Here is a 14104-nt window from a genome sequence, read left to right as displayed (position 1 = left end):
CGGATTAGAGTTTTCACTTTCCAGTGAGACAGATTTCAAACTAAGCCGTGGTTTAGCAGATTCCTGAATGTCTGACTTTAGGCAAGTTACTTGGTCTCACTTTCCTCATCTGTAAAATTAATAATAAAACTGACCCCTTGGGCTTTGAGGATTTAACGGATTCATTTGGTTAATTAATTAGTACAGAGCACAGTACAGAGTAAACATTCACTAAAAGAGCTGTCATTATCAGACCACTGTCAATTTTGTATTTTGTATTGATATCATTGTGCCTTACACCAATTTCATTTTTTAAAAAATGAGTAAAAAATTTTTTTAAACTTACAAGGGTAAAATTCTTTTGAATGAGAAAACATACTTTTCCCCTTTTTATTAACAGGTAAGATAGTAAACCATTCAGGAAGATGAAGCTATTTATTATTTATTTATTTTTAAAGATTTTATTTATTTTTTTAACAGAGGGAAAGAGAGAGAGCACAAGCAGGGGAAGTGGCAGGCAGAGGGAGAGGGAGAAGCAAGCCCCCCTGCCAATCAGGGAGCCCGATGTGGGGCTCGATCCCAGGACCCCGGGACCATGATCCGAGCCAAAGGCAGACACCCAACCAACTGAGCCACCCAGGCACCCCAGGTGAAGCTATTTATAGCAGCAGTAGAATTAGAGTGGAATTCTCGAGCCTGGGATTGTTCTAGATCTGCCACTTATGAGCTCTTTGATCTTGAGCAAACTGGTGACTCTTTGTGCCTCAGTTTCCTCATTCTGTAAAGGAGGGATAATATGGTAACTCCTAGTCAGAGGTTTTGAGGAATAATTAAAATATGTAAAGGGTTTAGGACAATGTGTGGTAAATAGCAAGATTCAAACATGTTTGTAATAATTTTTTAAAATTTCATATTAATATTTTTCTAGATCTGCTTTTAGGTTATTGTCCTTAAATTTTCTTCAACCTTTGAAATAGTAAGTTAGTTAACATAATAGTAGGGCATTTCTTAAATATTGTAAATTGAAAAGACTGTTAAAACAATTTTATGAGGAAATTCTCAAGTTCAGGTAATATTCTGATAATTAAGGTCAGGTCTTTGTATTTGAGACTCTTTAAATATGAAACTTCATGTTGAATTGTCCATCTTGAGTACCTTTGCTGCTTCTTTGGCACATTCTCGGGTACAGTACTTCTAAAATCCAAATGTAAGAAATTCCACTTTTAAAAGATTGCCTATCAATTTTCGAAAAGAGAAAGCTATTCTGTTTTGAAAAGGTTATTTAATGTGTCTGTTAGCCATTTGTATGTCTTCTTCAGAGAAGTGTCTGTTCATGTCTTCTGCCCATTTTTTGACTTGATTATTTGTTTTTTGGGTGTTGAGTTTGAGAAGTTCTTTATAGATCTTGGATACCAGGCCTTTATCTGTAGTGTCATTTGCAAATATCTTCTCCCACTCTGTGGGTTGCCTCTTTGTTTTGTTGACTGTTTCCTTTGCTGTGCAGAAGATTTTATCATTAGCCATCAGGGAAATTCAAATCAAAACCACATTGAGATACCACCTTACACCAGTTAGAATGGCAAAAATGGACAAGGCAAGAAACAACAAATGTTGGAGAGGTTGTGGAGAAAGGGGAACCCTCTTACACTGTTGGTGGGAATGCGAGTTGGTACAGCCACTTTGGAAAACAGTGTGGAAGTGCCTCAAAAAATTAAAAATAGAGCTACCCTATGACCCAGCATTTGCACTACTGGGTATTTACTCCAAAGACACAGATGTAGTGAAAAGAAGGGTCATATGCACCCAAATGTTCATAGCAGCAATGTCTGCAATAGTCAAGCTGTGGAAAGAGCCAAGATGCCCTTCAACAGATGAATGGATAAAGAAGATGTGGTCCATATAGACAATGGAATATTACTCAGCCATCAGAAAGGATGAATACCCAACTTTTACATCAACATGGATGGGACTGGAGGAGATTATGCTAAGTGAAATAAGTCAAGCAGAGAAAGTCAATTATCATATGATGTCACTTATTTGTGGAACATAAGGAATAGCATGGAGGACATTAGGAGAAGGAAGGGAAAAATGAAGGGGGGGAAATCGGAGAGAGAGAGATGAACCATGAGAGACTATGGACTCTGAGAAACAATCTGAGGGTTTTAGAGAGGAAGGGGGTGGGGGGATGGGTTAGCCTGGTGATGGGTATTAAGGAGGGCATGTACTGCATGGAGCACTGGGTGTTATAAGAAAACAATGAATTGTGGATCACTACATCAAAAACTAACGATGTATTGTATGGTGACTAACATAACATAATAAAATTAAAAAAAAAAAAGAAAAGGTTATTTAATGGAGAAAAATACTTCATTCCCAAACAAGGCCATGATATAAATTTTGCAATTAGGCATTACTTTTGAATTGTACAATGGTATTTTATATAAATCAGAACTCATATAATTTTTATAATATAAAATTATATTTTATATTATTATGTAAAAGTAATTTATTTATATAATATTATATATAAAATATAATTGTATAAAATTATATATTTTATAAAATAGAAATAATTTTATGTTTTATATAAGATTTATATAATTATCAGAATTATGTAAAGTTTCATAATGTGCATTTTATAAAATTATGCAATAATTATTCAGCTGAGTGCTTTATACTTACATAATTCATTTTTAGTGATACAACATTTTCATAAACCTGACTTTCCAGTTTCCCAGGGTGCCACTTGTGCCTAGAGGACTTAATTGTATTCTTTTGAAATAAGCATCTTTGTTTATTATTCACACTGGGAAATTTATTATGCAAATTTCTTACAGGAATTGTTGAGGAGTACCAGTTGCCTTACTATGACATGGTGCCTTCAGATCCCTCAATAGAGGAAATGAGGAAGGTTGTTTGTGACCAGAAGTTTCGACCAAGTATCCCAAACCAGTGGCAAAGCTGTGAAGTAAGTATGTTCCTTTTTGGCCGGGGATGGGGGGGCAGGGAGCAGGGGCTGGGGAAAGGGGCAGAGGGAGAGGGACAGAGAGAATCTCAAGCAGGCTCCATGCCCAGCATGGAGCCCAATGTGGGGCTCGATCTCTTGACCCTGAGATCACGACCTGAGCCAAAATCAAGAGTCAGACACTTAACAGACTGAGCCACCCAGGAGCCCAGGCTATGTTCTTATATATGTTTTATCTATTATAATTTTGAGGTAAGTATCAGGAAGATTTTCAGAGACCATATAGTTCTTCTCTCTTAATCTAGGCATCCAGTTCATGCCACATATGTAAGTATATGTCCTTGTATCAGTCTTCAGAAAGATTTTCTTCCCTTTAGCCATATGTATACAGACTGCCAAGATAAGGGGCAGTAACAAGCCCTGGTATCCCCAGTGACTTTACGCAACAAGACTATTTCTTGCTATGTAAAGTCCCCTACAGGTCAGGCAGCTGTGCTCCCTGTGGTGATTCTGTGATCCAGGTAACTTTGATTTCGGGATGCTGCTATCTCAACACATAGTTTCCAAGTGTCTAGGTCAGGGATAGAGAGGAGCTGGAGGGTCACACATGGCTCTTTAATGCTTTGGCTTCAGGTGACTCACATCACGTCTACTCATGATTCATAGACCAGAGTCAGTCATGCAGCCTGATCTGCCTGAAGGGGGGCTGGTAACTGTAGGAGCGCAGACATGTTTGATCGTCAATGTCCATGCCAGACGGAGTATTACAATTCAATCATCTTTATAGTCAGTAAATTTGCCGAAGTTTGAGCTTATGTTCTTATATCAGAAAAGCTTCCTCATGGCAGAGACCACTGTTCTCTCCTCATCTCCGACAATGCATACGCTAAGCATCATGTCGAAGGCATTCAGGGTGGTTATCACAGTGCTTGTTCTGCCTTACATGAAGCTAGAAACTTTTCTGGTTCCCACAGGGAGAAGAAAGGGAATAGGAGGGAAAGACTACAAACCATCTAATTCCACAACTATTTTACTGCTTTAATCTCCACCAACCCCATTATTCCTATTATAGTCTACCATATTTAATTATAATAGTTGAGGTCTTTTTAAAGTGACATTTTTTTAGTTTGGCTTTGCCAGAAGGGTTATTTTATACAGCAGTTTTTTTCCCCTAATTTCCCCCCTCCTGCATGTTTCACTCATTTCTTTTTCTATTTAAGGAAGGAATTATGTCTCGATATTTCTATTTTGTATAGATATCTTACCTACATACTTATTTTAGAAGCAGAATTTGAGCGATTTACAACCAAATTGAAATTAAATTCTTCCTAATTTTAATAATTTTATGTATATGAAAGAATATGTAACATATATGTAAAGTTTAAAGTGTAATAATGATGTGAAAATCAGTGAATTCGCTACTAAGTTTAAAAAATAGAACAAAGATTTCTTACTCCTATGAGAGATTACTATGGTGATTATTTATTATTGCTTAACTTTTCTTTAGGAGAAAAAAATATATATTTATGTATAATTATATGTATATGTATACTCACACTAAAAATATATTGTTTACTTTTCTGTAATTGTGAAACATATTATTGAAACTTACTGTAGATATTCTTGTTAATTTCTTTTCACTTTCATTTACAGATGTAGCTATAATCTGTTCATTCTCATATTGGTGGAGTAGTCCATTATATGGCTAGAGTACAATTTTTTTTCTATTGTTGATTGTCTTCTGTGTGATTTTAACATTTTTAAACAATGCTGCTATATATATATATATATGCATGTGTGTGGGGGAAATGTCTTAGAGTATAAAACTGTAGAATCTTTTGGGATGTCCGCATAGATGATCATATCTCCAAATAATGAGAGTTCTGGGACCAATCCTCAAGCCTTTTCTTTACTTCTTACTTTAGTTTCTAGGACTTCCAGTATAGTGTTGCTTGAAAGTTGATAGTGGACATCCGTGTTTTACTTCATAAAATTTTGTATATTTCTCCTTCCAGTATGATACTTGCTGTAGGTTTTGTTGTCAAAACTTTAATCAGGTTACATAAAAACTGAATTTGTTTTGATAAAAGCTTTCTTCCTACCTATGAGGTGAAGATATGGCCTCTCTACTTTCTCGTTTCTTAATGTGAAATTGCATTTATAAATTTTCCACTGTTAAACCAATCATACATTCCTAGAATAGACCTAAATAGTCATTTTTTTACATTGCTGATATAAACAATTTTTGTCCATTTTTGTCCAGTATTTTAGTTCTATTTTGTTTTGTATTAATCCCATGTATTAGATACTGGGTGTAATTTTATACCATTATTATTTGTTTAAACTTAAGAACATGTTTATCATTTTCTTTGTTCAACATTCCTTTTTGCTTCTCAAAGCTTCCTTCTAAGATCATTTTCTGATTTCCTGTTGTGCATTTCTTAAATGTATTTTATTTAAATTGTTTTTTTAGAAGGACCTAGAAGTGATGAGTAGTGATGTTGAGCATCTTTTCATGTGTCATTCTAGGTCATTAATTCTTCTAGGTCATTAATTCTAACATCTAATGTTTTGATGGGTTTGATTTTACCGTTTGTTGTTTCAGTTGATTCTTGCTTATGATACTTTATTTTCTCCTGTCTTGTGAATTTTTGTTTTGAGCTTAGGTTTACTGTAACATTTTAAGGCCTGGGCTTGATTTTTTCCTTACCAAGAGTCAAGATTTAGATAATTTTCTTTACAAAATTCCTTCTAAGACTGATTCATCCTTATAGTCAGGACTTTGGAAACATCTTGACTTGATACCTCTGGGTGCTTTGGCTGCATTTTCTATCTTTTACATGTGGTTCATCACTTCTGAAATTCTAGACTATGAGATCAGCTGATGTCACCAGAGTGGCCACTTGCTTCAGTGATTTCTTATATCTCTCTGGATTCCTGCATTCTCATTGTCTTCCCCTCTGAGTATTTATCTTATTTCTTGAGCAGTTCATTTATACTGTTTTTTTAATTCAGAAGTTTTGATATTTACACCTAGATCATTATTTTATTATGGCATAATTTAAATGTTAAAATGCACAAATCTTAATATACAGCTTGATGAATAACAAAAAAAGTGTGCACATATGTACTTACCATCCAGATCAAGCAATTCGCAACTCATCCCATATCCCTTTTTGTCTTTCATGTCCCTTCTCAGAAGATTTTAAAAGATAGCTACTCTACCATATTCCCAGAAATCAGTGGATTGAATTTTCAATTAAAAGTTAGTCTCCATAAGGTGTGTGTGTGTGTGTGTGTGTGTGTGTGTTGACTGGATTTTTAAAGAAGTTTGGTCCTGATCTTCCGATACAGTTTTAAGTTTACTGTTTCTTCACCAGAGCTTAGCATCAATTCCTGGGTTTGTGGTTATGCTTCTCTTGGACTGTGTTTGTGTGACTAGCTAAAGTGTTTAATGTTTTTCTCTCTTAAAGGCACTCCGAGTCATGGGGAGAATAATGCGGGAGTGTTGGTATGCCAATGGGGCAGCCCGCCTAACGGCCCTTCGTATTAAGAAGACTATCTCTCAACTTTGTGTCAAAGAAGACTGCAAAGCCTAATGATGATAATCGTGTTAAAAAGAAATCTCTCACAGCTTTTTTTTTTCTCATTTTCCCTCTTTATGTGAATGTTTTTACCTTTTTTTGGTTGTCGTTCTACCTCAAAGATAATGCAGTACAGTATTTAAGAGCTCAAATGCAGCATGGAAAAAATAACTCTGAAGTCAAGCACAGGCAGGAATTGACTTCATCCCATCTCTGTGTTGTCTTTAATTTTATTTTGAAAAGCACCACATCAATTCATCTTTTTATTTAATAAGAAAGATATTACAAAAATGTAAAATAAGCTATATAAAACTAATACAAGTCATTAAGGTTTTATTTTACTTGAATCAAGAGCACATGAATGAAGAAAAAGAAATGTAAAAGCATTTTTTTCCTGAGATGAAAACACCTTCATTAAAAAATGTGAACTAGAGAACGTTATATCTCAGCAGAACTTTAGATGATATAATCTGCGGTTTTCTTTTTTTTTTTTTTTTAAGTTAAGAAGGATCTTTGAAAAAGATACATATTGCCCTGAACTTTAGTGTCTAAAACACTTAAAAGGGGAACCTCTCAGTTGGAAGATGGAAGTGAGGTCCGAGTAGCCACTGACTTGGCCTCCCCTCTTCCTGCTGTCCTGTTCTTCATAATCCACCACCACAGCAACCCCTGAAGCTGTATGAAAGCCACCTCCATTGTTACTTCCTCTCATTTACAAAGGAGACATCCAACAGCTTGAAACATTGAGAAATCCCGCAAGTCACATACCTAGTGGTGGAGCTGGCTCTAGGTCCAAATCTTGTGATAACCCACACTGTAGACTTAGCTAGTTTCCTACTTTCCTGTTAATTCCCATATAGTACTTTTCTCCTTATGCAGAAACAACAGCTTTCATGATGGTATTCGTGGTTTAGTCAGACAGAAGACCGATTGGGTCATTCTGCACAATCATAATGGACCTGCATGAATTCTGAGGACAATATCCCTTGACATTTTCCTCATAGAAATTTCATAGTCTGCCTATTTGTTAGAGAAATATTAATGTTTTCTGAATACTTCCAGAGATTAAAGAGGCATAAAGATCCATTGTTAGAAGGGGTCTTTAAGATTTATTTCAGAGGTCCCCACTACTTTTGTACATACACACTTAGAACCAGAGGGAGGAGGAAGTAGAAGATATTTTGAGAAAAAATAAGAGAACTCTTCAGTAACTGTAAATAGCTATTTCCCAACCCTTTCAAAATGAGCAAGTAGATGCAAAAGAAGTCTCATGGTACTCTTGCCTTTATTCTACTTCCTGTGGAGACAGAGATGATGAATTCTGAATAATACATGGAACATTGCATCTTTCTTTCAAATCTGTAATTTTGTTTGGGTAAAGGAGATTTAACATGGTATCTTTTGTTGTTCTAAAACACTGTTTCCTAAGCTCTGTTCCTTAGAACATTCTTCTGGTGAGATGTTCCAAGACCAAAAGCATTCTTTGATAGATTCTTAGAAAGTGATAGTGCACATTAGCATATCATGTGCTTTGAGGAATCTAGCAGTAAAGAAATGTTGAGTTTCTTTGAATTAGATTTCCCAAGTTATTTGACCATGGAACCCTTTTATTAAGAGGAGAGGAAACCTTTTTACTATCCCACATTTCAGTGTTCTACAAAGCATAACTTGGGTAACAGTGTTTGAAAGGATATATCTATGTATTTTCATGCAGATCACAATGTAGTGACTATAGTTCATTTCGCTATGGAAATATGTTACTGAACCCATCTTCATTTGACTGGGATGAGATATCAAAGGCAAATATCTGACAGTTGTGGTACTCTTACTAATGCAGTCATCCATTCATTAAATAAGATAGGGGACCCCATATCTTCATTGCCACAATATTGGGGCCAATAGAGAAAAGATGGATAGGTTCTGCCCTCAGAGATTTTAAAGATTAATTTGGAAATGGGGACCAGGATGTAGGTGTCGGTTAGGGGGAAGGAAATAAATTGACAAAGTAGGGAGTCTTGAGTTCCGTATGACAGTGGGTTCTGGAAGTTACTTTCAATTTGCAAAACATTTAGAAGGTATCTTTATTAGGCTATTGCAGACAATCTAAATTATATAAGCAGTTTTTTAAAATGCATATGTGAAAGGATTTTAAAAAGAGCTTACGTGAAGGGGTAATCTTGCTTATGCTTGTTACCTTGATTTCTTGTAGATTGTTTTTGAATATATGAGAATGAAATTATTTATTTACTGTTGTTGTACTATAGTTAAATGGCTGTTCAAATAAATAAGAATAATATTTCCTGTTTTATTCACTAATGTTGGGTGAATATACTTATTTAAGTTTTGAAAGAATGTTTTAACATCTCCATTTTCCTCGACACTATGTTTTGTAATTTATTTGGGTGTGTCCAAATAGAACTCCATAGTTTTATTGGTTCAACTTTTACTCTAGAGAAATCTATACATTTTGAGATGTTTTTCTTGTTTTCTTGTTAGTTTACTGTAACTTCTAACTGACAAGTCTTATATCTTAATTACCAAACACACTTTTTAAAGAAAGAGGTAGGTCAACAAAAACGATAAAAAAGTTAAAAGTTCTCATTTTTTCTTAACTCCGAACATGATTATAAATAGAAAATGCTCACAAGAACAGGATAAAGTTTAGAGCATAAAACAAATTTATTGTATATACCTATACTGTTAAACTTCATATTATTTGTTTTCGATGGAGTGTCATCGTGTAATATTTATTTCTTTTGAATTGTGTTGTAAGCAAAAAATATTCTTAGGCTCAATGTGTCAGTGTTCTTTGCTCCTTTCAAATATTTTGACTTTGGGTATAATATAAAGCTTGGGAAATTGCTATTTATGAAATGTCAGTACTGTATAAAGTGGTGATGGGGTTTCTATGCAACATCACTTTTTAAAATAAGAGAAACATTATTTGTTGTCAGTATTACAGCATGAACTTGTTGCCTTTAAGCTACATGTTCAAGGGTGTAATTGGTAGAATTCTGTTGTGTGCTTTCTTCTCTGTCTAAAATATTTGGCATGTCACATCTAGAATTCTTAATTTATGTTCTGACTTGAAAGTTAAGTGAAACATGACTGTGTCGTGCACTATTTTAGGCATAGCACTTGCTTTTCATCTTTATACTTTCAATTAACTTTGCATTTTAAATTTTCATGATTGTATGAAAATAGTAACCTGGTTGCAGTGTCTGAAGACTTCAAAATCAGCTTTTATTTTAAAATGAAGATCTGCAATAGATTCATGAGGTTACAAGTTCCATAAGAATTTATTATTCTTAATACTTCTACTTTAGTAGAATTATTAAACAAAACTACTGCTGTGCTGGAATTTTGCCACCATGTGACTTACTGGGGCAGAGAAAACTCAGGGCTGTCTTAGAGTTTACGCAAAAATACCAGGGAACCTACTGAGCAAATCACCTGAAAGCAGGGAGCCCCCATTTGCTGTTATATGAAGTTCAACTTAAAATTGCTTAGCAGGGAATACTTTCTGATTATTTATTTAAAATATATATGGAGTTTTTTTTAAAGATTTTGTTTATGAGAGAGAGACAGAGGGCACGAGTGGAGGGGAGAGGCAGAGGGAGAGCGAGAAGCAGACTCCCTGCTGAGCAGGGAGCTCAGTGCGGGGCTGGATCCCAGGACCTTGAGATCATGGCCTGGGCAGAAGGCAGATGCTTAACCACCCAGGCACCCTGGAGATGTTTTTTGTTTCAATAAGTTTATTTAAAGTATGGACATGGGATTTTATTTCCCATCAGGAAATTGAGAAAGTAACAGTAACAAGTGAATCAAGTTGATGGCGGTTGATTTCTTCAATACGCATCCCTTTAAGTAAATTTACAAATACAGCATTTTAGGTTACTTTGAAATATTTAAGAATTCATCTTAAAATGGTGTCAGTATGGTTTTCGAAGATATTCTAAATATCTTTTCTTTTGTGAAACCTGCTCCTACTGTGTGTGACGCTGTTCTGTATTAGCTCCCTCCATAAGGCGATACCTAACGGGACTTTATGCACTATTTAGTGAAGACAGTCATCCCTTCGCTTCTGATGGCCTCTTTTATACAGAAGAAAATATGTTGGTTGGAATACAAAAGTTTTGTTAAAAATGTTACTATTAAGTAGAATTTCCATAATAGGCAGTTTTTCAAAGTGTGTCAATGCAATTTTTCCAATATTTGACACTCTTTTTTCTCTCTAGCTTGCTTTTAGGTTTCATTGTCTTTCTCACCTCCTTTTAAAATATTCCCTACTGTCTTCCAAAATTATATTTAGTCCCTAATTTTAAAAAGCAACTAGATATCATTTGGCTTAATCATTCTAATATTTAGCCTTCTAATGAAAGAGAATCCCTTGGTGGTCTAAGTTATTTTAGATGTGTCACAGACAAAAACAAAAACCAGACTTTTGGAAATTGTAAAGAATGTAAGAGGTTTTATAATTTAATTCCCATATTTTATAGATGGCAAAACCAAGGATCAAAGATTAGGTGACTGCTTGTTATTAGCAGAACTGATAGGGAAACCCAATGGTGACACCCACCACAGGGCCCTACCATAGTCAACATTTGCTAATTAAAAAATAATTAGCATGCATCTAAACCTACCTTGAATGTACACTGATAGAATGCATCATTTAATGGTGTTGATCAAATCTCACTTCTCTCTCTCTTTTTTTTTTTCTGCTGAAATAATTTGCTCACTCATGGTGGGGTCCGTGAGAAGAACTAAAACAGGCCAGGAAAAAGTTGTAAAATAGTTGTCAAGCTAGGTAGGCAACCACTGAAGTGCTGAATAGAACTGAGGAATTGTAAGAATGTAGAATTTCTTTGCGCAGGTCACAAGTAATGATGGGACACTTCATGCCTCTTCTCGTCCCCTTTCAGTAAGGATTGTTCTTTTTATGCCTGGGAATGGAAGCGAGAGATGATTGGTCACTGAATCTCAGACCATGGCTAGTAGCATATTGTCTTCTCTCTTTTCAGTTTCTCATTAGTTTGTCTTCTGCATTCATTTTCTTTCCACACATTAAAAAAAAAAAAAAAAAGACATCTTTGCCGGATATCGTCATCAGTTCCAATCACTCTGTAATTCCTGTTCTTCTAGTCTTCTAGCCCATGTTCAGATTGCTCCACAGTGAACTTCCTGGCAAGATTTTAATTTGCCATACCCACGTGTGAGAGGTTTCATCTTGTGCCTTTTCCAGTGATTTTTCATTTGGCACAATGAAGAGAGGATTTGTTAATGGCAGAGAAGATTTTCTTTTACATTTTAAAAAGACAACTAGTCTAGTTACATTCTAGCATTTAGCTAACATATAAGAAATGTCTACTTTTGCCTTAATGCTAAATTCCACTTCAGAGATGATGACTTGGACAGAGAATGTAAAATTTTTGTCTCCTAATGTGATTGCTAAATTTATTTCTGCTGTTTCATACAATCGCTTTATTTTGCTTTGGTCGTCTTTTAAAACTAAGCTGTTATGGCATATGGTTTGTAACATAAGATTGTATCAAAATTAAGTAATCATCCCCATTTTAAACTCCCTCGATTAGGAACTTCCAGGGTACTTTCTTAATTCAGTTGTAGATTAACACAACATTTGGGAGAACATGCACACTGTCTCATCCTAGTTTTTAATATATTCAGATAGGACTATATTTTCTTACCACTGGTCCCCATTATTATACAAGAAAATTTTCTCTGCAGATCTAACAGTTTTAACTGCAAGATTTGTATCAGGGGCTACATGAACCTGAATGTTAACAGAACCACTAAGAATCTGAATGTATTCGGAAATTGGCATTCTACTGAGTGTCACCAGATCCAGCTTGGTATGTGGTACTCTGCAATAGTACTTTCCCCTGAGGGGCAGATAGGAGCTGAACTCTAACCTGCAATTGGCTCCTCAACTCAATATTTTTATATTTTTCAGAAAAGCATTTTACATGATGTTTATCTTCAGAAAAAGCACCCTTCTTATACAACCTCAGAAAATGAGAATTAAATTTTCAAAATGCTTCTTGACATCTGCAAATTGACTAGAGAACCTAGGGAAAAAATTCTGTAGATTTTCATCCTAGCATTTCCAAGAGAGCAAAAGAGATTGTGTGTTTATTCTGTTGATTTAATTTTTCAACCCAGATAATCTGCAGCAAGACACATGGGCCCTCATTTAATACCTCTGTTGAGTTTTCTTTCCTTGTGCAAACCTGTTCATTGACTTTGCCTATAAAGAGCTAACTACATGCCTAAATTCTGTCTAACTAATGCAGGTATAAAATGAGATTTATCAGTATCTCCATTTCCTTCAATAGGTTAATACAAGTAATTAACTATTTTCCAATAATCCAACTCTTTTTTCCTATTTATATAAGGTGTGTTCGGCCCAAAATATTAAATTTTAGTTTGTTTCCACAATGACTAGTGTCAAGATCTTGTACACTTCTGAACCTAGACTGGAGAAAATTATTCTAACTTAATCTGTATTTCAGGTTTTAAAATGTCCTAAATACAGAAAATTAGATTCATATCTAAAAAAAAAAAGAATTTTGGATTGACTTTCAAAGTACTAATACTAATTATACTTTTCTTTTGGTAGTGTGACTTTTCTTATACCTAAGAACATATTACAAATGTCAAAACCATTGCATTTTGACATTGCAAAACATGCCTTGAACTCTTGAACTACTGTAAAAAGAATCACTGTTGTAAAGACTTATTGTAAGCTGGTTGATATTCATAGGTATGTAAAAAGATATTACCCTTCAACAAACAGGCCCAAATGAATGTATATAAGGAATATGAAGAAATAAATTAGGTTTTAAAATGAGAATTGGGCAATAAATTGTATAAAAAATGCAGATGGCAATTTTAGTAGTTACAATTTTAATTGTTGAAGCTGAAGAGAATTCCAAATTCCAAAGAGAAAAGAATGATATTCAGATGTTTCATTAACTTCTAGTCTATAGAAATACGCTTTTTGTAGTAATACATATACTTATTTTCTTTAGAAATAATAGTATTTTAGAATTTAGTGAGAACTCAGTGATAGCCTTCATACCAAAATGTTTAACTACCAACAGCAAGTCATAAAAGTATTTATTTTAAAGCTTTTTAAATATTATTGCATAACTTTTAGCTGCCTCCAATGTAAATACTTATCTGCCTAAATGTTATATTTTTATGTATGCATTTCTGAAAATGTATTGTTTTGTAAAGTGGCAAAGTTAATAAATCAGTCACTCCTTGCACTTGTTTTTGTGAAGCATATAGAGCTCTATTTTAAATAAAAAGAAAATGTGTCGTATTTTGGTTTCTTTGTTCTGTTACTTTAAAATTGTCTTTATATTTGAATGTAGTAAATGGAGGGGTTATGGAAATTCAAATGTTGCCTCCAATGGGTACTGGACTTTTTCTTCCTTCCTTTCTGGAAGAAGCACTTGCTTCTTCAATAGCCATTTCTCTATGTGAAACTTAGCACAATAGTCTTTGCCCTATTTTTCCTGTAGAGTAACCATGCCTTGTACTTATTTAAACA

The 14104-nt window shown here is 34.5% G+C and overlaps 1 protein-coding gene across 5 annotated transcripts in view; it reads left to right on the top strand.

The window, feature by feature from the left end:
• Positions 1–13873, top strand: part of ACVR1C (activin A receptor type 1C) — a 79345-nt gene extending 65472 nt beyond the window's left edge. For all 5 annotated transcript variants that reach the window (XM_078070821.1, XM_078070818.1, XM_078070819.1 and 2 more), the window contains 2 exons: positions 2817–2947; positions 6418–13873. In XM_078070821.1, the coding sequence (XP_077926947.1) occupies positions 2817–2947; positions 6418–6543 (257 nt within the window). In that variant the 3' untranslated portion in view covers positions 6544–13873. The remainder of the gene's footprint in view (positions 1–2816; positions 2948–6417) is intronic.
• Positions 13874–14104: the final 231 nt, after the last annotated feature.

Source organism: Halichoerus grypus, chromosome 4 (assembly GCF_964656455.1).
Source record: "Halichoerus grypus chromosome 4, mHalGry1.hap1.1, whole genome shotgun sequence".
Classification (NCBI taxonomy): Eukaryota; Metazoa; Chordata; class Mammalia; order Carnivora; family Phocidae; genus Halichoerus; species Halichoerus grypus.
Note: the sequence above shows the minus strand (reverse complement) of the source record. Positions and strands in the feature narration are given on the sequence as shown.